At 48.5% G+C, this 24,530-nt stretch overlaps 1 protein-coding gene across 1 annotated transcript in view; it reads left to right on the plus strand.

Annotated features, from left to right (window-relative positions):
- Positions 1-24,530, plus strand: part of GANC (glucosidase alpha, neutral C) — a 730,404-nt gene that overhangs the window by 19,619 nt on the left and 686,255 nt on the right. Inside the window, 1 exon segment of the mRNA XM_069638822.1 lies at positions 11,731-11,793. Within this exon segment, the coding sequence (XP_069494923.1) occupies positions 11,731-11,793 (63 nt within the window).

The following is a 24,530-nucleotide window of genomic DNA, read 5'->3' on the forward strand; positions in this document are numbered from 1 at the left end:
GGGGATCTTAGGGTTTAGTCAGTTATATGCGCTAGAACTCGTGGTCACTCGGGAATGGGCCAGATGGATCATGCTTTGGCCAAAGTGAGATAATATGGCCTCCATCTGCCGGCCTATGATCACAGCCTTGTAGGGCACATTCCCTTGGGTGAAAGACACATTTTTGCAATACTTTCAATAACAATGGACAAACAGTGTGGTGGGTGGGGGTGCAAACTGTCCTCATGGGAGCTCGGCATGACTGGAGATTTCCGTTGCCTCGTGGATTTAGTCCCAGTTCATGAAATGCAGCCTTTACCGTGTTTACCGTGCAAGCCTTCTCTTCTACCTAGGAATATTAATATCTACGCAAAATAGTGATGCCGCCCGCACCTTGGGCCACACCATATGAATAGGATATAATTGATGATGTTACCATGGGATCCTGCCGGACCGGAAAGCGCCCCTTTCACTGACCCCCCTAGCCCCTGGTTCATTACAGTCCCTTGAATGCATCTCAACTTACTTTTAAGTAGCTAGGGCGGGGGGATGGGGCTGTCCCCTTTCCAATAGTGGTCCTGCCCGCAGGGACCCAGTAATTGCAGAACCATGCTCATCTGTGCCTCTCCCAGAGCGGAGCATGAGAAGTGGTTCCTGCTACTTGAATTTTTTTTTCTCAGTGGTTTTCATTTAGTCTTTGTTGATATACACAGAGCTCAGCACCAAGCCCCATTAAGGTGATCTGACAACTTGTCTTTCCTTCTGTGTCGCTGTCAACTCCAGCCAGTCCTGTGTCTGATAGTTTGCTGGTAAGGTCTTGTGGATAGGGGTTCCTGCTGACGTCTCCAAGCGCTCAGACAGCTATCTTGTGGGCGTGGCTGCGCATGGCCGCCGTTGCTTGACAGGGCCAAACATGAACCGAATGTGAAATAGCAAATGTTAATAGTCTCTGGGACCCAGTGTTTGCTGTTACCTACACAATGGCGGTTGAAACTTCTTTCTGGTCACAGTCGGTGGTGCTGGATTGTTCTTCACAAGCAATTTCCTGAACAAAACTCTGCTGTGAGTTTGAACCAAGCGGCTTACTTGCAGTGACCGCAGGGAACCGTTCTTGTAGAGATAAGTGGTGTGATGATGCCCCCTGCCTAGCCCTGAGATTGTGCATGGGGTTGACTCCGCAAGTGGGGCCCCAGCACTGGCAATTATTGTGGGACCTGGCGGTGGCATGGGGAAGATTCCCTGGTTTCCTGCCTCAACACCGGAATGGGCAAGCAGGGAATCCTCAAAATAGCAGCACAACATATGATGGCTTTAGGGAAGCACCTGTTCAGGTTGGTATGGAAATGCCTTTAGGAACTCTTTGTCAGGGCCCAGAGTGTCAGACCCTAGGAAACAAGAATTCCAAATAAGGGTTCATACAATACAAATAACTTGCGATTGCCCCTACAAAAGCATACCAAGGTACTGCACAAAACACCATACTTACCCTTACAGGGGTGAGCAGAGAAGACACCAAGAATAGGAGAGGCTCAGGCTCTGACCAGCGGACCTGGCCCTGCAAACAAATAAAATATGGTGGACCAGCTGATGATTAGAAACAGATAACTACTCCTGAAGAGGAGGATGCATTGAGTGTCCACCAATCCAGGGAAAGATGCAACGAGCGACCACAGCTGTAGCCCATTAAAGGAGAATAAGTTACACAAGGGGTCTGGGTTGCTTAGCAAAAAGGGATTGGGTTATGCACAAGCGATATCTGGCAGCACAAAGAGAAAAAAAGGGTGGGCAGGCAAACCCTAGCGTCAATGCACCAAGAAGCATATATAATGTTCGTGATTAGACATATGTGTCTCCAAAGTTTGAGGATAGGAGGGGACAAAACTTGCCTGTCGTGCTGTAGAACAATGTTTATAGACTTGTGATGTATTCTACAGACAGCATCACAATTTGCCTGGGCCTGTCGTCAAGTAACTGAATAGTAGGTCATATTAAAGGACAGAGAAAGTTCTAACTGTCCCTACCTCTATGGGGTCCTATCCCTAGTCAGTGCTGGTGGACGGCCTGTCTAATGGTGGATAGAATAAGAAGAGAGTAGTTGCTCCCATTTTTGTTTTACTCGTTTTTTCTTTCGTTCAACAAAGGCTTGAGAGACTGACGACCCAGACAATGTTCTATACAGTGCTATACGTAGTGTAGTGACCCACATTCTTCGACCTGCCAAGCCATTACAAAAGGGGAAAGACCTTACGCAAATCAGGCTTGGTCCCACACCAAAAGGGGCAGTCCAGTCCGAACTGCTTGGTCACATCCCTTCTGCACGAGACCACAAGCATCCCCAAACATGTTTCAGCCTTGTTGGGCCCCATCCGTGAGGAGTAGCTTGGGTCTCTAGGCTCAGCAGGCACAGGACCCATGTCTGGGAATACCCGTCCCACTCAGGGCGACTATAGCAAAACAAAAGGGGTGATGGCTGGAAAGTTTACAATAAATCTTAAACTCTGGCATTGCTCTGGGCACACTCCAGATCATTTTTCTTCCCCTGCCGAGCCATTACAAAAGGGGAAAGACCATAGGGAAATCAGGCTTGGTCCCACCCCAAAAGGGGCAGTCCAGCTCAAACTGCTTGGTCACATCCCTTCTGCACGAGACCACAAGCATCCCCAAACATGTTTCGGCCTTGTTGGGCCTCATCAGTGAGGCGTAGCTTGGGTCTCCAGGCTCAGCAGGCTCGGGACCTATGTCTGGGCATAGCCATCCCACTCAGGGTGACTATAGCAAAACAAAAGGGGTGATGGCTGGAAGGTTTACAATAAATCTTAAACTCTGGTATTGCTCTGGGCAACCCTCCAGATCACTGTTCTTCCCCTGCCAAGCCATTACAAAAAGGGAAAGACCATATGGAAATCAGGCTTGGTCCCACCCAAAAGGGGCAGTCCAGCTCAAACTGCTTGGTCACATTCCTTCTGCACAAGACCACAAGCATCCCCAAACATGTTTCGGCCTTGTTGGGCCTCATCAGTGAGGAGTAGCTTGGGTCTCCAGGCTCAGCAGGCTCGGGACCTATGTCTGGGCAAAGCCATCCCACTCAGGGTGACTATAGCAAAACAAAAGAAGTGGTGGCTCGAAGGTTTAGAATAAATCTTAACCTCTGGCATTGCTCTTGGCAACCATCCAGACCCTTCTTCTTCCCCTGTCAAGCTATTACAAAAGGGGAAAGACTATATGCAAATCAGGCTTGGTACCACCCCAAAAGGGGCAGACCAGCTCGAACTGCTTGGTCACATCCCTTCTGCATGAGACCACAAGCATCCCCAAACATGTTTCGGCCTTGTTGGGCCTCATCAGTGAGGAGTAGCTTGGGTCTCTAAGCTCAGCAGGCACAGGACCCACGTCTGGGCATACCCGTCCTACTTGTGGTGACTATAGCAAAACAAAAGGGGTTATGGCTGGAAGGTTTAGAATAAATCTTAACCACTGGCATTGCTCTGGGCAACCCTCCAGACCACCATTCTTCATCTGCCAATCCTTTACAAAAGTCAAAAGACCATGTGCAAATCAGGCTTGGTCCCACCCCAAAAGGGGCAGTTCGGCCCGAACGGCTTGGTCACATCCCTTTGGCACGAGACCACAAGCATCACCGAACATGTTTCAGCCTTGTTGGGCCTCATCATTGAGGAGTAGCTTGGGTCTCTAGGCTCAGCAGCTTGATATCTTTCAATTGCCACTGTAGTAGTTCTTGAACCCAAAAAAGACAGCATCCATTTTGCTGCGATTTCTATGGATAGAAGTCTCTTGTAAAACAAATCATGATCAATGAGATCAAACGCTTCAGAGAGATCTAATAATAATAATAATAATAATAATGGCAGAGCGGCATGTTTGTTCTGAATGATTTTAGTAATATTGGATTTAAGCTCCAAGAGAGTGGTTTTGGTCCCGTGCTGAGAGCGAAAACCAGACTGGTTCAAGTTAAGGATAGAATGTTCCTCAACGAAATTCTGAAGCTGTACATATGCAGGTCTATCTAGAATCTTTAGTAGATAGGGTATGTTGGTGATGGGTCTAAAGTTTTTAGGGATGGAGGGATCAAGAGAGGCCTTTTTCAACAGTGGCGTAACCCAAGCCTCCTTTAAAGCAATGGGAACAGTGCTAGACTGAAAGGAGGAGTTAATACATTTTGTGATCCATCCTTCTGCGCGAGATCACAAGCATCCCCAAACATGTTTTTGGCCTTGTTGTGTCTCATCAGTGAGGAGTAGCTTGCGTCCCTAGCCCATTTGATCTAATGCCACACCCTGCACAGCAATACTTTATATCCACAGGCCTTTATCGCCTAAGTACCTACATAATTTATTCCTCAGATGGATTCTGGGTATGGCTATCCACAAGCACAGGGATGAAGTGAGCCCATTGTGTGAGATACAGCGAAAGTGGGCACTAGAGGCAGAATCAATTGGCATCCGCAGAAAAAGTAGAATAAAAAGGAATATATGGCATAATTGATCGAATATAAATAGCCGAACAATTATGCCATACGTTCCCACTACAGCAAAGAAGGGTTAGCGGGGGTTGCGGGTGTAGCCTCCGCACCCTTGTTCGCTGTAATGGGATCAAAGGTTACAGGGGTGCCCCCACTTTGTGGGAAATAAATGGGAAAAAAGGACCCTATGGTGCCGGTTCACGTCCAAGGAACTGGCATCGCAGGGAGACAGGGGAGTCAGCGGCACACAACTGACGCCATTAGTTAAGTAGTGGGGAAAATTAATGAGGGAGAGGGAAATACGTGAAAATGTCAAAAGGGAAATACATTTAAATAAATGTTGTTTTTTCCTGCCGCATATTTCCGTTTTGACATTTTCACGTACAACCGAATAACCTTGCGTAAGACTGGGTCATTAGGTATATGGTCTGTTTAAGTTTTGGTAAATTGAATTAGCAGGAAGTTTACGGGAGAGAGAGGTGTTGCCCACACCTTCTATTAACATGAAAAGATTAGACCCTGTAATTCTTGCGCTGATAATAAGGTACACAAAGTTTTTCAAGTTTTCATGTAGAGGATTTACTCAGTGCGCTGTGCATCCCTCCCCCAGGCACCCGAAGCCCAATGCCTGCACGCTGCAAAGAGCCTCCCATCTGTGCTTACCTCGTTGCCTAACAATGCAATTCGATTTTGCCCGGAAGGCCGCCGGCAGGCGGAACCCGGCCCACTCGAGGAAGGCCCAGAGAATAAGGCCCCTTCCTGTTTGCCCCTGTTCGCCACGGGAGCTGAGGAACAAATACTTGTCAGACTCACAGCAAAAAAACTCTAACATGCCGTGAGTAGACCTCACCTAGCTATAGTTTGTGGGGTAAACTTAACCCATGCTGCCAATTACCAAATACTGCATGTCCACCTCCACTGTTTTGTGTCTAAATTGTCTATTCATATGCTCAATTCCTGGAATTGACATACCTAGAGGCACCCTCTCTGAATTCTCCCTACTCGATATTGTGTCATATGCACATTTTGACCGCTTAAGATAACATGATCCAACTTGCTGTTTAGCAGTGCCTGTTTGAATGCACAGTACACAGTGCATGCCTGGACTCCCACCTTCTAGGTTGTGGCCCACATTAACATAATATCAGTTAACAGTCATACTGTCCATATTGCCACATTCCTAGCTGATCCACCTCTTGCCTGCAACCAGCCTACTGTGTTGTATTTACCTCTGCCTGCCCCTAGCAGCCATTGATTGTATTCGCCCCTAGCTGCCATTGATTGTACTCGCCCCTAGCGGCCATTGATTGTACTCGCCCGTAGCGGCCATTGATTGTACTCGACCCTAGCGGCCATTGATTATATTTACAATTGCCAGCCTCTTAGCCCATCCAGCTTAGCCTTATGAACGCATTGAATACTATGTTGTTGACCCTGCCCAACTAGTTCTGCACTAGCACTACACAATATCCGCTCTCTACAAATGCATTCCCCTGGCTCCCGCCACACAGCTCTGACACCTATCCTCTCCCCCCCTTCATCGTCCCCATTGCTCTCTCCTTCTGGGCTATCTCCAGCATGCCACCGACACACCCAGATCCCACACCACTACCACACCCCTTGCATACTGCATCATCCACAGCACTTCAAACTGCACTCTCACACACCAATCTGACTAGACATCCCCCTCACCACATCAGGCTCGGTAGACTAAGTTTGCACACCAAGCCCCTTCTCTCTCTCTCCGCAGCACACCACCCTCCACGCACCCTAGGAACTACAGACTTAGCTATCGTACCCACATACCATTAACACACTCACACCTCTGACCATGTACACCACCCTATCCCCCATCACCCCGCACCTATCACATTCCTACCTCACCCACTCATACACACACATACCACCTCTCTCACACCCAAGACCAACACACACAGTGCACCACCAGCCAACCTAGATTTAAAATGTGCACTCATCAATGCTCGCTCTGTCCATGCCCATGCTATTGAAATCAATTATCTCATTACCTCTCACAATTTACACCTACTAGCCATATCCGAAACCTGCCTTCATGAAGCATCCAACCCATCTATCCACCTTGCCCTCCCCCAAGGCTACACCATCCTTAGATAGGACAGCAAAACCGCTAAAGGTGGTGGCGTTGCCCTCATTTTCAAAAACACCCTCGCTATCAGAATGGCTAATCAACAATGGGACAACAACGCTGATCTTCTCTCTGCCAAACTAGCCCTCTTCCCAAACTGTCACACTCTGCCCTTTTTCTCACCTGTTTTTCTCGGAGGTTGAGTCTTCTTTGGAGACTTCTCTTTCTTCCTGGTTATTCTGGACTTGTACAGGTAAGGGACCGTGTCCTCTGGGTCTGGGTCCAGTATGAGGTTCGCAGTATGCCTCAGGAAGCCGGGTGAGGTTCAGTATCCAGGATGGAAACACTACGGCGGATTCCAGGAGGGAGCAGCGGCGTAGATTCAGAGTTCAAAGCGAGCGGAAGACCCGCTAACACGGGACCGCACACGCGGTCCGCGAAAAAGAAGGAAGGAGCCAAGAATTGCGGGAGCAGTTCAAAACAGGGGGAGGGGGCAGCCTGGAAGGAAAAGGGTAGAAGAAGCTGGAAGGAGCTGACAAAGGGAGCAGTAGCAATCGCTAGCAACATGGACAGTAGCGTTGAGACGCGCAGAGCCGCGGGGGCGTGCCTATTTTCTAGAAGGCAGCGCGTCTGACGTAAACGCTAGAGAGCAGCGCTCCTGTGCAGGCGGCCATGTTGAAAGGATGATTGTTCCAATGATGCGGTGTCTTATGGACCATGAAGTCCATAAAGGGCGAAAGTGGCGATTCATGACACAAACTGCACCATAAGCATCATAATCACCTACAGACCTCCAGGATCACCCCCAGACTACCAAAAGCAACTCCTCCAAGTCATAGGTAACCTTAAAAGCTCTACTAAAACCATCCTCCTAGGTGACATTAACCTTGGATTATCTGACCCTAAGGACAAAGCAGCCGCACACCTAGCCAAAGAACTCTCACACATGGGGTTCGAACACAAAATTACTTCACCTACTCATTGCAAAGGCCGTTCCATTGACTGGATTGCTGATCACAATTGCTTATCTGCCATCACTTCCATCACAGCCCTCCCTTGGACAGACCACTACTACATACAATTCTCCATTCCCACCACCCCTTCCTACAAAACCCTAACTCATGCCCCCCTGCTAAAGTAAGAAGCACTGAAAAACTCACTGCTAACAATCTCACTCCTCTTCTCGATATTCCTGAACTCAAACATCCATTTATCTATGACCCCACCTCTCTTGCAAACATCTATACCAATGCTCTCACCCAAGCCATTGAAACTATTGCCCCTCTAGAAGACAAAAAAGAAAACAAATCTATGCACTCCAACTCCTGGTTCACAGAAGAACTAGCTGCCCTCTGCACCAAAAAACGAAAAGCCCTATCCAGATGGCAATCAGCGCCTAACCAATCTTCTCTCAACAAATTCAAAGAGATCTCATTGACCTACAAAAAAGCTAAATTCCAGGCTAATTCCCACTCTTATAACCTGAGAATCACTAAAGCCAGCTCCAAACCCAGATAATGATTCTCTATATTCAAAGAACTTACCACACCCGCTTCCAGCCCGGATGAAATCATCAAGGATGAAGTATGGTGCACAGGCATCCAGACTGCCCTCCTCAATAAAGTTAAAATGCTCCAAGACAAAATAGCTTCCCAACATAAAGCTCTAAATACCCACGCCAGTCCTCCCTCACCTCCCACACACAATCTTCACTCGCAAATACCCCTTTTCGCCTTCAGAGAAGTTATAGAGGTGGAAGTCTCTGACGTTCTCAAAAACATCAAACCTTCCACCTGCAAAGGAGATATCTGCCCACCATCCATCATCAAAGAGTGCACTGATTCACTCACCCCTGTCATCACAGCATTCATCAATGCCTCATTCTCCACTGGAATCGTACCACAATGCCTAAAAGAAGCTTGGGTATGCCCGCTCCTAAAAAAACCTTCCCTCGATCCCTGCTCCCCCAATAACTATCGCTCCATCACCACCGTGCCATTCCTCCTCAAAATCCTAGACAAAGCTGCCCATAAGCAAATCCAGCACTACCTGGAAACCCATGCCATCTTAGGCAAAAGACAATCAGGTTTCAGTAAAGGCCATGGGACAGAAACCGCTCTCTTTAAAGAGCCAAATGACAAAAATGATGGACACAGGCAAACCTGCCCTCCTTCTACTGCTCGATCTTTCCGCAGCATTTGTTCTAGTGGACCACAGCATCCTCACCACTCACCTATTTAAAGCAGCACATTTCTCTCACAAAGCAACCACATGGATCACCTCCTTCCTAGAAGGTAGGGCCATGAAAGTGTACTCAGACCAGGCCAGCGCTCCCCTCACCACCATCAGTTGTGGAGTTCCACAAGGGTCATGCACCGCATCGACCCTCTACAACCTCTTCACCAAACCCCGCTTTGACTTATTGGACACTCTCGGCATAGCTTACACTAATTATGCCGATGATACACAAGTTCTCCTCCCCCTCTCCGGAGATTATGACCAAGACACAGAAGCTCTCCTTAAGATTTACACCACTATCCAAACCTGGATGGCTATTAATGGCCTGTGCTTAAACGGCGATAAAACTGAGATCATCATCCTAGCTCCCAGCGAAACCCTAACCAAACTCAGCCCCAAATACTCACACATGACCATTGACAATACTAACATACCCGTCTCATCAACCGTAAAGACCTTAGGAGTCTACCTAGACGCCACACTCTCCATGACAAGACAAGTCGGCGCATTTCCTCCGCTTCCGCACTGACCACCAAACTCATTTATGCCATAAAACCCTACCTTACTGCTCCAAACTGCCTCTCCATCGCCAGAGCTACTATATGAGCCAGATTGGACTACTCCAACGCCCTTCCGGCTGGCACATCTACCAAAAACTTAAACAGGCTCCAAATAGTGCAAAATAAAGCTCTCCGCACTGGACTGCACATCCCCAAATTTGACCATGTGTCACAGGCCAGAAGGAACATACACTGGCTCCCAGTCAAGGAAAGAATCAACTTTAAAATACTCACCCTCACACATAAATGCATTAATCACACAGCATCCCCTTACTTATCAGAAACCATAACAAAGAATACGTCCATCCGTCCCAAAAGAAGTCACCATGCCGACCAACTCTGAGTTCCCACTATAAGAAGAGCCAAAGCCGGTGGCATTGGCTTCCCTCACATAGCACCTAAGCTTTGGAATGCTCTCCCCAACTCACTCAGGGCAGAACCTTCGCTGTACTCCTTTCGTAAATCTCTTAAAACCACACTGTTCAATTAAACTTCACCACTTCCTCAACCTCACCCTTACCCTCAACCGTACTGTAACAATATGTGCCTGTAATACCAGTATATGTATCCATTATGCTTCTGTAATGCAAATTACCTTGTAACCACTGCCTTCCTCTGTAACCAGCTTGATGTCTTTTTCTGTAACAGCGCCACAATGCCCCCGGGCTGTTGTGCGCTTTAAAAAAATGCAAACAAATAAAAATAAATAAATAAATGTAGGTAGGTCAGCCGACATGTGTTTCGACGCAGTTACTATCCAGAGACAAGCCAAGGATACAGGAGCCGAAAGGCACAGAAAGCCCACCGGGGCCAACGCCCATAGGATTACTAAGCCACAAATACCTGAGGCCAATCTTCAATTACTCAACCGAGCCAAGGAATTACTCAACCGAGCCAAGGAATCAGGCAGTGCCATTGCTAACAGGATTGTACAACCGGCAAGCCGTAAATCCATCAACCACAAGCAGCCAATAATTAATTTAGCCTTCAGAAAGACCCTCTATGTTCGAAACACGTGTCGGGTGACCTACCAAACATTCTGTATCTTATTATCAGTGCAATAATTACAGGGTCCAACCCTTTCACTGTGTGAGATGTTGTGTTTGTGTGTGCTATTTAAATGTAATATGCTGTGTTTTGAATAGTTCTTGCAGGCAGATATGGTGTGGCCGAGCAATTACAAAAGTCTATTGATTGTCCAACTCCAGGCCTCGAGGGCCGGAAACTTGTCTGATTTTCATGATATCCTGCATTAATATTCGTGATATACATGTGCATACAATGATTCTCTGGGTACATAGTTTAACATGGCTTCTCCTACTCATAAATGTATTCCCTAGACTGCTCCCTGCAAGCTAACGGATAGATTGGAAATGCATGCACTGAGCCATCTTCAGATCTGAACTTGGTTCCAGGTTGTTTAAAGAAAGATCTTAATACACACCTCTTTCATACTGTTCTTCTTCGCTAACCTTTAAAAGGCCTATTAGCGATTTTCCTGTGGTATAAGCGGCCTAATGTGTTTAGTTTTGGGCGCTATAGAAAAATGCGTTAATATAACATGTGGAATTATAGAGCTTTGGCAACAGGGAACACGAAAGATGTAAAGAGGAAGGAGGTTTTGGGAAGGGACAACGAGATGGGTCAGTGCAGGTGTTTCCTCGAGGGCAAGGGGGCGAGGTGTGATGCAGATGTGAATGCTAGAATGGCAGCAATGTTCTTCGTGCCTTCAGGAGATGGGATAAACCCTTTTGCTGTAATCCTCTTTCCAAATATTGAGATAGGATTTGTGTAAGAGATGCTACTACAAAGGATTCTAAAAGCAGGTTTGTAGCTATTACTCTATTACTAGGGAGCAGATGACACCACCGGCTACATTGTCGAATGTGGATCCAAAATGGGAGTTCTTATCCCGGAACCATCGCAACGTTGTGTTAAAGTGACACATTTGCTTTATTTTCCTGTGCCCCGTTTCCCTCGTTGGCAAAACTGAGTATACTTAGAAACAGTTTTACAGACGCTATATGCCGGTCAGATAGCACAGCAGCTGAGCGTTCGATGCTACCCCTAATACGTGTGCACAGCCGCGCTCGACGCCACCCCTGATGTCTGTGCGCAGCATGCTGTCGCAGCTTCGAGTCCCGGCAAGGTCAACTGAGCATTTCATTCCTCCGAGGTCGATAAACTGATTACCACTCTGTGGCATAATAACGTCATCCACTATTTCAGCATTCTGAGACCCAAGGGTGTGTAGATATATAAGAAGTATATATTATTATAATAAAAAGCGACATACGAGCTACATCATTTCCAGAGCTCAATTGTACTTATAAAATAAGACTTCTAATGATCTGCTCCTTGTTTTCTAGTTTTCTCGATGAAGCAGAGGGTACGAATAACTTCAAGACCTGCAGTCAGATTGCTTTTTACAGGTAAGGATGCGCCCATGACGGCAAATTAGGTTGTCAAATTGGGGGTAAAGGGATGTTTTGTGGTAGTAGATTTTATGGATGGAGGGCAGGATGTACAAGGCACAACAGCATTTAAGGGTGGGTGGGGCCAATGAAGACGTTCCCTTGTTTTAAAAAAAATATTATTATTCACACACAGTTTTTATAATAGAAACCTATTCTTAATTAAGTGTTGGAGCGGCATGGAGGGGTGGGGGGGATTTTCAGCCATTAGGTGCGGTGGAGCCCGATGTATTGGTCCTAAGTGAAGTAAGGGCCACTAAAGAGGCACCAAATGGCCGTGAATTTCACCCCACTCAATGGTGCTAAGAATATTAGCACCCTTGGGTGGGTGCGGAAGGTTTGGTTCAAGCCATGGAGGTGCAGTAAATTAATGAAAAGGTCAACGAGTGAAAAAAGAAAGAGGACTGTATCACATAAGGCGCAGGGTTGCTGCAGAAACCCACATGCAAAGAAGTGAGCCGCGCAGAGGAGGGGTAATGTGTGCTGTCTGAAGGAAGGCTGGTGTGGAACAAGAGAGGCACAGAAGAGGGGGAGCAGAGAAAAAGTGGCACGCCTTGGGAACAGTGGTGTGTCTAGTGAGTGGCCTGGGGTGGCATGTGGCACGCCTGAAATCTGATTGGCCACCCCAGGTGCCACCCCATTATTAGTGTCTGTAAAATTCCCCCACTACCACCCACCCGGGAGATTTGCAAGATGGCTAAATCCATGTGCCCGAGGACATTACTGACTCGAGTTCTGTGCAGATAGCTTCTTGCATCAGGATATCTCTGAAAGATGTTTGCTTAAACCTTAGGAATCTTCAAATGTTGTTTGGCTGTAGGTCTTCGAGCAAACCACATTCCGCATTTAAAGTAAAACAGCCAGTTACTTAAAAGAAAACATTTTGAGTGTGAGGAGTCTGAAGGAGCTTGACATTAAAAGCTTCAGGGGATCCCCATTTCCTGAAGAACCCTTGTTGCTCAACCCTGTGCAGATTAGACAGGAAGAGGTGGGTGCACCAGAAACCATGGGCACCAGTAACAGATGGATCCTGGGCCCTATTGTGAAAGAACAAGAGAACAACCAAGAAATATGAAAGTATCAAGGGATTCCAAGGGGTCCATTAATTACCGGAACTGTGGCTACTCAGCACAACCTGCATCCGTTGATTCGAGAACATACTCTCATTGGAGCTGGCATTGTAACTACATTGCTTAGCACCTCCAATCCTAGGTCTGCCTTGATCGATTCTGCACCCCCACAAGATGCATGACAACCAAGGAAATTGTACTCACTCCCTCCCCATCATAAAGGGCAAAAGAAACCAGAGACACCCTTGAACCATAGTGAAAGAGTTGAGGACAGACTGATCGAGCTGTTGAACTCCATTGATAAATGGCAGTTGATGTAACTGAAATAAACACTAAGATGTATATCCTCAGTGCTGCACATAGCAGGGTCTGCAACCTGCAGGTCTCCAGATGTTTTGCACTATGACTCCTAGGACCTCTCGCCATTAACTATGCTGGCCAGGGCTAGTGGGATTTGTAGTCCAAAACATTTAGAGAGGCAAAGGTTGCATGAGCAACCAATAAGAATGTTGGAGGATTTAGAAAACATATCTAGGAGATGGGAGGGAGAACTGGGAAACAGTTGCAGGGCGTGCACAGAGAACCACAACATCCCTTTAACAACGTTTTTTCATTGAATTTCATAGGTTTTTATTAGTGCAACTTAACCACAATGTTCCTTTAACAAAGTTTTTTCACTGAAGTTCATGGGTTTTTATTAGAGCATGCTATTTTTCTACAATGTATCATACTTACCCCAATATAGCAATACTTCTGTCCAATTTACAGTGTTTCACCTTAAAGTGCTGTAATTTCCCATCTTCTAGCATCCTTTTGAACACGTCTATACACTTTTTGCAACTTTTTCCACTGTTTTTGCATCCGTCAACGTCTGCGAAGGTGTTACGCTCACCTGGTCTCTGCAGGGGCGTTGGGGCACGGTTATAGTCCTCCCTGGACTTGGCTCCCCTGGATCAGACTTCTTCCCCAGCTTCTGCAGTGTGGACTGCTCTGGCTGCTGACACTGCCCCTGAGAGAATAAGAGAGGCACTGAGAATGCTGTAGTTGGACTGCGATTTCCCTCGATCCATTCGTCCCAGAAAGAGGTGAGCATGCGTTTACTCATATGTTCTCACCTGTTTATTTATGAAGGTGAGCTCTCCGTCCTGCTTCTCACTGCAGGGGCGCTTTGATGGACCTAGTTACTTCACTGGTCCGTTTGCGTGGCAGCCCAGACCGGCTGTGGCTGAACCACCTTGAAGGTAAGTGTTCTTAACAATGATTATTGTCCGTAACCTTTTGTAATGTCTCTTTTCTGTGATTATTGTCCGTAACCCTTCTAATGTCTTTCCTCTCTCCGATAGGTGAGAAGAAGGCCCAGGGGAGTCGCGGTGTTGGGAGCGATTCCAAGTTGGTGCCAGAGGAGTTTACGAGGTTCCCATTAGAAGGTAAGTTGGTTTATAAGGTTGAGCGCAAGGAATATGTGGTGCGCGACCTAGCATAAGATCTTTATGCAGTTTCTAACCTTGTGTGTCCTTATCTTCCTACAGGGGAGGCCTGGCGAAGTCAGACAGGAGACCGATATCCGAAGACCTGTCGGCGGTTACTGGATGGATGGCTCCATGAGATGCTGGATGAGAAGAGCTCCCGCGTAGTTAGATGCCCGGAACAGGTGAGGATGCGCCTCGAACTGCGATGACTGATGGAATCAGGTAAGACGCGCTGCAGGCGATGGAATTGCAGCAATCAGGTAAGCTGCGCTTCAAGCAATGGTATTGCTGGATTCAGGTAAGATGCGTGCTGAAGATGATGTACCAGAGTCAGATAAGCAGTGCTTCAAGCGATGGTGTTGCTGGAATCAGGTAAAATGAGCGCTGAAGATGATGTACTGCAATCAGGTAAGATGCGCGCTTAAGATGATGTGCTGGAATCGGGTAAGAGTGCTTCAGGCGGCGGTGAGCGTTATGCTGCAAGAAGTAGACTAACGCAAACTGCTTGCATGTGGGTGGGGCAGGCTTAAATAGCCTGGTCCCAGCCACAACCCCTTGGCTCTGCCTTATGGCCCCACCTTTCCATTCCCAGAGACTGCTGCACGTGTACCCCAATGTTTCATTATGGCCATGCCCGGCCTGGATGCACATGGGGATCCAGCTGAGGAGGAAGAAACACTTGCCCTAGTAATAAAGTGTGCACAGCACACTTTCTCATGAGCATGGCGTCAAAGGCCCCAGGACTGAGTCCATTTGGACCCTTTAGATGATGGAGGTAGTGGTCCCTGTGCTGTGACCATGACAGAAGGTCTGATGTTATCACAGACCTTCCGGACAGTGCCACGTCACCATGCGCTCGCACGCAGCATGATGAGGTGTCCGCAAAGGCGTCCGCACTTTGTGATCAGGTCCGTGCTTCGAGGACTGTTTGGAATTGCATTTTGTCGACTGATCTAGGAACTTTCAAGCTCAGAATGTACCCTTGCAGAGCTCCTACACCTATACTTACTTATTGGGCCTCATTATAAGTGTGCCGGTTTGGTAACAATGGTGCTGGTAAGCCTACCTTCACCGTTGTTACCGGACCGGCACACTGTCAAGGAGTTCCCCCCTTCTCACCTGGGTCCGTTCTTCGCTGGAGTCCTTGGTCGCTGCCTTCTTGCGGACGGACCTGGTTTTGAACAAGGATGCCCGAGTCTCTTCCGACTCCAGAGTGCATTCAGTTTCCGGGACGCGGGTCCAGGAATCCGTGGAACTAGGAAAGGTGCAACTAGCACACGAGTCCAGGAAATAGGAGGAAAGGAAGGGACAAGGAACGGGTAGATGGACAGGTACAAGGGAATAATACCGCAAGCTACGGGACACACATCGGATCGCTACTTTGTAATAGCATTGAGACGCGCGGAAGGCATGGTCTATTAATAGAATACGTTACGTCCAGCGCGTGTAGCGAGAAAGGGGTTTCACGCTGGACGACCATGTTGGGAGTATTATGGAGTGCAAGCCCCGTTGTGACAAGGACCAGGAAGTCCAAAAGGGACGTGTTCTGTAGTTCATGACAGCATGCCTCCTCCGAAGACCCTGTCCTCCAGGTTTGCCCGGGTGTATGAGGTGAAATCTTCTGAGCAACCAAGGGGCCTTGATATTGGAAATAGGTTCCCAGGTTCTTTCACTAGGAGGGTATCCTTTCCATTCAAGCAGGTATTGAAGCTGGCCCCTTTTATACCTGGAATCGCAAATCCGGGATACCTCATATTCCAGTTGGTTGTCGACCAGCAGAGGAGGAGGTCTACAGGATTTCCGGGAGGATGGAATGTAGGGTTTCAATAAAGAGGTATGAAAAACTGGATTAATTTTCTTCCAGGAGTCTGGTAGTTTGATCCGGTATGAGACGGGGTTAATAATTTCCTTGATGGGAAATGGACCATAGTACCGGGGGGCCAATTTGTTTGGTCGTAGATGTCGGGGTAGTAATTTTGATGACAACCATACTTGGTCACAGACTGCATAAGAGGGGCCTGGTCTTCTTTTGGAATCCGCATATCTCTTGGTCTGCGTTCTGGCCTTCTCTAAGTATTCCTTGGCCTCCTGGTGTATGTTGACGAGGGTTTCAATCCTGGAGTCAACAGTAGGTACCGGTGTAGAATGAGGAAGAACAGAGGGTAAAACCGATGGATGGAACCCTTGACTACAATAAAAAGGACTGGTTTTGAACACTGAATGTTCGGAGTTGTAGGCAAATTCAGCAACAGGTATCAGGAGTGACCAGTCATCCTGGACCTTGGTGGCGAAACATCGAAGATAATGTTCCAGGGTCTGATTTGCACGTTCTGTGGCTCCGTTGGTTTGTGGGTGATACCCTGAAGAGAGGGCACGTTGAATTCCCAGAATTCAACAGAGATGTTTCCAGAATTGTGAGACGTATTGAGGTCCTCTATCAGATATGATCTTGGAAGGAAGTCCATGCAGGCGGAATATGTGTTCCTGAAAGATTCCAGCTAGTTCGGAGGAGGATGGTAGTTTACTGAGGGGCGTAAAATGAGCCATATGAGTGAACAAGTCTATGGTAACCATGATAGTAGTGTATCCTCGAGATGGTAGTTCCACAATGAAGTCTGTAGCGATGAATTCCCATGGCCTAGTTGGCAGTGTTGGTTGCAGTAGAAGACCCGCCGGTCTCTTGTTATCATGCTTATTTTTGAGCACAGACAACGCAAGCTTGGACCTAGTGCTGTACGTCAGTCTTCATCTTAGGCCACCAGAACTGTCTCTGTATAAGACGGAGGGTATTGGTGATGCCACGATGCCCGGAGTGAAGTGTGTCATGACAGAGGTTTATTATTTTCTGTTGTAATTTCTATGTAGGAATGAGCAGTGCATTGTCCTTGAATAAATATCCTTCCTTGGCTCTTAGATTCCATTTATTTTTCCTTGACATATCCTTCCATAACTCAGAGGATTGGGTTTGTGCTCGGATTTCTTCCAGGAGGTTGACTGCTTGAGCTACGAAGATCGTGGGGGAAAATATCTTAGGATATGCCTTATCTTCAGTGGTTACGTAGTCAGGACGTCGAGACAAGGCGTCAGCAATCAGATTATGTGATCCGGGGACATGAGTGATGTGGAACTGGTACTGGGCAAAAAAGTAGGCTAACGCGCCTGACGACTATTTCTACATTCCAATGACTGTAGAATCTGAAGATTCCGATGGTCCTTACGGACTTGGACTGGATGTCTAGCTCCCAGAAGTAGATGCCGCCATTCAGTGAAGGCTTGGCGGATGGCTAACAATTCCTTTTCCAGGACAGAGTAGTGTGTTTCACTCTGAGTCAGGGTTCGTGAAAGATAAGCAATGGGGTGTTCGAGCTTATCTTCTAACTTCTGTTTCAACACTGCTCCTACGGCGTAATTAGAGGCATCCGTTTTCACTAGAAATGGTCGGCTTATGTCGGGTTGGGCTAAGATAGGAGCTTGTGTAAACTCGGTCTTTAAATGCTGGAATGCTGTGTCTTGCTGTGTGGACCAGATAAAAGGGGTGTCCTTCTTTAAGAGAGCAACGATCGGTTGAACAATCTTGGAAAAGGTGGATATGAACTTTCGGTAGAAAGTGGCAAGCCCCAGGAAGGATTGAACTTGTTTCACGGACGTGGGAGCAGGCCATGCCAGAATGGCCTTTACCTTTGACGGGTCCATACCAATTCCCTCTGGGCTAAGGATAAGTCCTAGGTAATGAACAGAGGTAACGTGAAACAAGCATTTTTCGGGTTTGGCCAAGAGTTGGTGTTCACGGAGTCTTTGTAGTACTGCCTTTACGTGTTCTTCATGCTTTTGAGGGTCTTTGGAGAAGATCAATATGTCATCCAGATATACAATGACGTAGAGGAACAACATGTCAGAGAACACCCTATCCATAAAACGTTGGAAGACTGCCGGGGCATTAGCTAGTCCAAAGGGCATGACCAGGTATTCATAATGGTCAAAGGGTGTTCTAAAGGTGGTTATCCACTCGTCTGCTTCCAGGATACGGATCAAATGATAGGCACCCCAGAGATCCAACTTGGTGAATATTACCGTGCCTCTTACGGCTTCCAGGATATCTGAAATCAAGGGTAGTGGGTATCAGTCTTTGAGGATGCATTGATTTAGGCCACGATAATCGAGGCAGGGTCTGAGTTCCTGGGTATCCTTTTTGGGAACAAAGAATAACAAAGCACCTGCTGGAGATTTTGAAGGTCTTATGGTGCCATTTTCAAGGTTGGTATCCAGGTATTCTTTGAGGGCCTTTTTCACGGGTTCAGAAAGGATGAACATCCTGCCGAAGGGAATCACTGCTGAGGGTTCCGTTTCTATTGCGCAGTCTTCAGGCCTGTGTGGGGAGGCCTGGACTATGGCAGTCGAAAACACATCAGCATAACTTTGGTAGGCCTCAGGGACTTGTATGATATTGGAAACCATGAGTGGTGTTTCTTGGTCTTTATGCGGTTCCTTAGGGGGTGTTAATGAAGGTTCCAGGAATAGGCAGTGAGACATACAAAACTCTGAGCCTAGGAATAGTGATCCTGCTGTCCAGTTGATATACGGATTATGTTTTTGTAACCAGGGCATACCCAATACCATGGGGTAGTGGGCTGACTTAATGATGTCGAACCTAATCAGCTCTTGATGGTGATTTATTGAGAGCTGGATCTCCTTGGTCTGCAGGCTTATGGACCCCGAAGTGATGGGTCTTCCGTCGATGGCTTCCAGAGGCTGCAAGGTACTTAGTGTCTCGTACGGAATCTGGTGACTAGCAACCCAATCATGATCAGTGAAGATCCCCATAGCTCCGCAGTCTACCAAGGCCAAAATGGGATAGGTCTTGCTCTTGGAGGGTGATAGAAATGCCTGTAATATGACCAATTTGTTTTGTCCAGGAGAGTTCAATGATAGAATTGATGTGGAGCAAACATCTCTCTCCTGAAGCTCTGCTCCATCTAGGATCGGGAGCTGGCGTTTCCCCAACGCTGAGGGGGGGCTAGAGGACATTCCGTAACCAAATGTTTGTCCGAAGCACAATACATACACAACCCTGTATGAATCCTTCTCATCCTTTCTTGCGGGGATATGGGTCAACGGAAGGCTCCAATCTGCATGGGTTCTGGTTCTGTGACTGAGCCTGGGTTTGTGTCTGTTCTGACGGTGCTCTCAAAGGACACCTTGGAAGGATTTCCCCTGGATTTCTTCTTTTCAGCCTTTCTTTCCTGGATACGGAAGTCTATTTGCATGGCAAGGTCCATTAGTGCCTGGAACGAGTTTGGTCGAGCCACTCTGGCCAACTCATCCTTAATCTCATCATTCAGTCCTCTCCTGAACAGGGTGAAACTCACCTCAGAGTGAGCATATCCTGGGAACCCTGCTGAAAGTCTAACAGACGTTCCTGGGCACTAAAGACCTACTCAAGGTGATCACACATGTTTTTAAGGGCCTGTATGAACCCATCATAGTCATCTAGGAGGGCATCGCCAGAGTTAACGAGGGGTGTAGCCCAGGTTAAGGCATTCCCGGAAAGGTGGAAAATTATGAACCCCACCTTAGCCCTCACAGTCGAAAAGTAATAAGGCTTAAATGTAAAGTAGACCAAACATGAATCCAGGAATCCACAAAGGGTTTTTGCCGACCCATCGTATTTGTCAACAATGCCGCCCAGCAAGACGCTTTCTTTTGTGACCGAATCCCGGGATAGGACCAATTGTTTGAGTGCAGCGTTTTCCGCCTTTAGATTTTGGACCTCGGTTGATAGTTCTTGCATGCCACGCACCAGGTCCTGAACAGCGGCTTCCATTTCGCTATCGAGTTTGGTCGGGTGGCGTCTCAAACTGTCAAGGAGTTCCTCCCCTTCTCACCTGAGTCCGTTCTTCGCTGGAGTCCTTGGTCGCTGCCTTCTTGCGGACGGACCTGGTTTTGAACAAGGCTGCCCGAGTCTCTTCCGACTCCATAGTGCGTTCATTTTCCGGGACGCGGGTCCAGAAATCCGTGGAACTAGGAGAGGTGCAACTAGCACACGAGTCCAGGAAATAGGAGGAAAGGAAGGGACAAGGAACGGGTAGATGGACAGGTACAAGGAAATAATACCGCGAGCTACGGGACACACGTCGGATCGCTACTTTGCAATAGAATTGAGACGCGCGGAGCCGCGGAAGGCGTGGTCTATTAATAGAATACGTTACATCCAGCGCGTGGAGCGAGAAAGGGGTTTCACGCTGGACGACCATGTTGGGAGTATTATGGAGTGCAAGCCCCGTTGTGACAAGGACCAGGAAGTCCAAAAGGAACGTGTTCTGTAGTTCATGACACACACTACGAGTCTGTGGACTGGTGCCGTCCTGCCCGCCAGGGTCAGACCTGGCGGGCGGGACGGCACCCGCTCGCAGACTTACACAGAAGCACCGGCCATGTTGCACGCGGTACCGGTGCTTCCGTGCTCCCCATTCCCATTGAGTCCTATGGAACTCAAATGGGAATGGGGATTTACATTTTCCAGCGCCTGACTTCACAGACCGCCGGGGCTGTAATGCCCCAGTGTTTCCGTGAAGTTAGGTGCCGGAAAAATTTGCAAGTTCGCTGGCAACCTGCCGGTATTACCGCTACAGCTACCGCCGGACTAAGAATGAGGCCCATTATCCATTAACAATCTAGTACAAAGCACATACTTGGAAGAATATTAGTAAAACTGCTATTTCTCTTGAAAATGGTATCGGCTATTGCCATCCCCCCTCCCCAAGAGCCACCACCACCACCAGCTGGAAAACAAAAAAAGCGCAGTACTTCCATAGACCATGAAGAGGACCAAGAAGATGAGGTAGAGGAAGTGCTTACCTCTGGCTTCCAGACAGAATCATAGGTGTGGGAGTTCTTTACCACTGTTGGGAGTGTACCAAAGGCTAAAGCTTTGTACTCAGTGGCAGACTACCTGGACAGTACTCCTACGGGACCACCTACGTGCGCCGCCACACCAAATCCAACCTCGCAATGCTCTCAGAAAGGTTGTTCCTCCACCTCATCTTCCTCAACCAATACTGTAACCACACAGCCTACTTCTGTAGGACACAAAATCCCACCAGCTACCTTGCAAGTAATAAAAGAGGCTGTTGATCCATATCTTTTGAAAGACAACAGTCCGCTGTATATACTGCGACACACCACTCTGCAGGGGGAAGCAATTTCGAAGTGCTTTTGAAGCTGTAATCAAGGAGCATGAGAAATACTGCCCCCTACCATAGAAAAAACACATGCGCAACATCTTCCCCTGTCCACCTGCCCTTGCATATTAGTGCTTGGTGCCTCTTCCCACCTTTCACTCCCCACCTTATGTTCTAACCTCTCCTGCAAAAAAATCCCCCCAAAAAACAACAAAAGAAAGGTTCCTTTAGGAACTACCTTTCACAGTTAAAGAATAGAACTAAAAAAAGAATCTTATAGACTCCATCTACTTTACATTTCTCAGTAAAGTACATAGTGCCTCATTACGAGGTTGGAGGTAAGTAACGGTCCTCACCGGCATGGATCAATTACCGTGTCCGCGTAGTAAACAGGCCGCTAATTGCGTGCCATTACGAGATCTCGGGCATGACCTTTGCGCCATGCCGGTAAGGACATTCCCGCCATGCCGCTAAAGACCCCAAAATGGCCCTTAGCGGCATCAAGGAAAGCGCTGATAGCACTACCGCCATCCATGGATCCCGCATTAGCGGCCACCGCTATTAGCGGTGACTGTAAATAAGCGGAACCGGAAGTAGCGTCATTGCACAGGAACGGGAAAGAGCACGACGGCCATCTTTTAAAACACAATCCATTGCCATCCTCTGCCCCCAGGACCTGCATCACCACAACAGCAGCCCCAACTTCACCTAACACCACATCAGAATGCCCAAGGCCCTGAAGCATGGTGCTGCGCGCCAGCACAAGGTCCGTTTCTCTGTGGAGGAGCTAACTATGTTCGCCGACACTCTAGCTGTAAATGCGGAGGTCGTGTTTGCGCAAGACATGCGGCGTGCCGCCCAGATAAGAAAGAAGGAGATCTGGAAGGGGGTGGCACGCAAAGGCAGTGCAGTGGGCTCCACCCCCGCACTGTAAAGTACGTGCGCAAGCGCTGGGATGACCTGAGCCTCCATGTCCGGAGTATACTTGCAGCCAATAGGTGGGAACAGGTGGCGGAGGAGGCTCCCCGATCAAGCTCACACACTGGGAGGAGACATGTGCCAGCACAATTGGCATAGAGACAATCGAGGGAATGGGGGAAATGGAGCGTGGTGTGCCATCATCGGCAGATGGAGGTGAGTGTCTACACAAAACACTGCAATGCAATGTATGACGTTGTCCCCCAAATGTGACACTGAAATCAGCCAATGCATGGGGCATCACACACACATGTACACAACCCTGCCCATAGATTGTGCATATCACCATCACATCCCCATGCATGCAGCACCTTATACATGTGTCACCCAGACGTATGCCTGTATGACCCACCCATATGGCAAGCCACCTGTATGTCACAACTCAAAGTCCAAATGCACAGAAATGCAGCAATAACTACATATGCATGATGCACGTTGCACCATCACCGATGCTGTCCCTCTCTTGGTCCCCCACAGGCTCACAATCTGACAGCGAGGACCAGGACTCTGCGGCGCTGGCCCCAATACCGATGAAGAAGGTCAGGGGCATGGAAGGAGGCAACAGGCCTAGCACATCAAGGGGCACTGGCAAACCTGGACTGCCGGAGAGGGCCAAAGCCACTCAGGTTGATACGTCACCAAGGGATGAAAGGGGGACCGACAATGTAATAGCACCCACACCAGCCACTCCTACCACACAGGAGCCAGTGCCAGAAAGCACACTGTCCGTTGCCAACAGTTTGGTTGGAGAAGCAGCTGCCACGGCATCCCTGTCGGATGAGAGGGACCATGCCAAACACCCATAGGACAGAGCACACCCAGCCCGTAGCTGTCAACCCACCACAGCCCACCCCCCACATCCAATGCCAGCAGCCATGAGCTGTCTGGTGGTGAGTCATTTGCAGGGAGATGGAGCCCCAGGGAGAGCTCACCTGATGGCGGACACATGCCGCAAGCTGCGCCAAGATCAACCAAAGGCAGGGACAGAGACCAGGGAATCAGCCTCATCCAACAGCGCCAGGAGGAGCTCACTGCGCTGGTTGGCCAGCACGTGAGCGAGGGTGCCTTGGCGAGGGAGGAGTGTTGAGAATACGCTAAGGGCATACAACTCACAATAGAAGCCAGTACAACACACATTTGCGATGAATTGGCAGCTGTGAGGCAGGTCCTCAGCCGCATTGCAGATGCAATGGAGAGCCATCCTCCCGCACAGGGACTGGAGTAACCCAGCACCTCCTCATCTGCCAGCTCCAGGCAGACCAGCCCCCTGCGCAGGTCCGCGCGATCCGTGTGGCGGCCAGACTTGCAACCACCCAATGCTGGTAGAGGTGTGGCAAGTAGGGGCAGCCTGTCATTGGTGACTCTTGCAGACTAATGCACTGAAGTGCACACCATGTTTGGGGGAGTTGTGGGGGGAGGGGGAGAGGGTGTTTGGGGGTGTTGTGGGGGGAGGGGAGAGGGTGTTTGGGGGAGTTGTGGGGGGAGAGGGGAGAGGGTTATTAGGGGAGTTGTGGGGGGAGGGGGAGAGGGTGTTTGAGGTGGAGGGTTCATGCACTTCCAATTTCTTAATGGTTAATACACCCGTTGTGTCAAGAACAATCACATGACTGGACATTGGTTATTGTGTGTGTGTGCTTTATTGGTGAACAGTGCACAGTGTCCATGTCCCCCCAACACCCAGTGCCCTGAGTCCCACATCCATTGCACCCTCTTCATCTATGTGCATTAGAAATATTGGTCTATCAGATGCTGGCACACAGCACGTCCATCCTGTGCATCGCCACCTGCTCGACGTGCAGACCCATCTTCTTCCTCCTCCTCAGCCTCACAAGGCGGTTGCAGTTCAATGTCAGGGGGCAGAGGCACGTTCCGTCTGATGCACATATTGTGTAGCATGACACATGCCATGATGATCTTGGACACCTTCTCATGCCCGTACAGGAGTGCCCCACCCGACCTGCTGAGGCAGCGAAACCGTGCCTTCAAAAGGCCAAAGGTCT

The sequence above is a fragment of the Ambystoma mexicanum genome, chromosome 14, assembly GCF_040938575.1.
Source record: "Ambystoma mexicanum isolate Mex_15411 chromosome 14, UKY_AmexF1_1, whole genome shotgun sequence".
NCBI lineage: Eukaryota > Metazoa > Chordata > Amphibia > Caudata > Ambystomatidae > Ambystoma > Ambystoma mexicanum.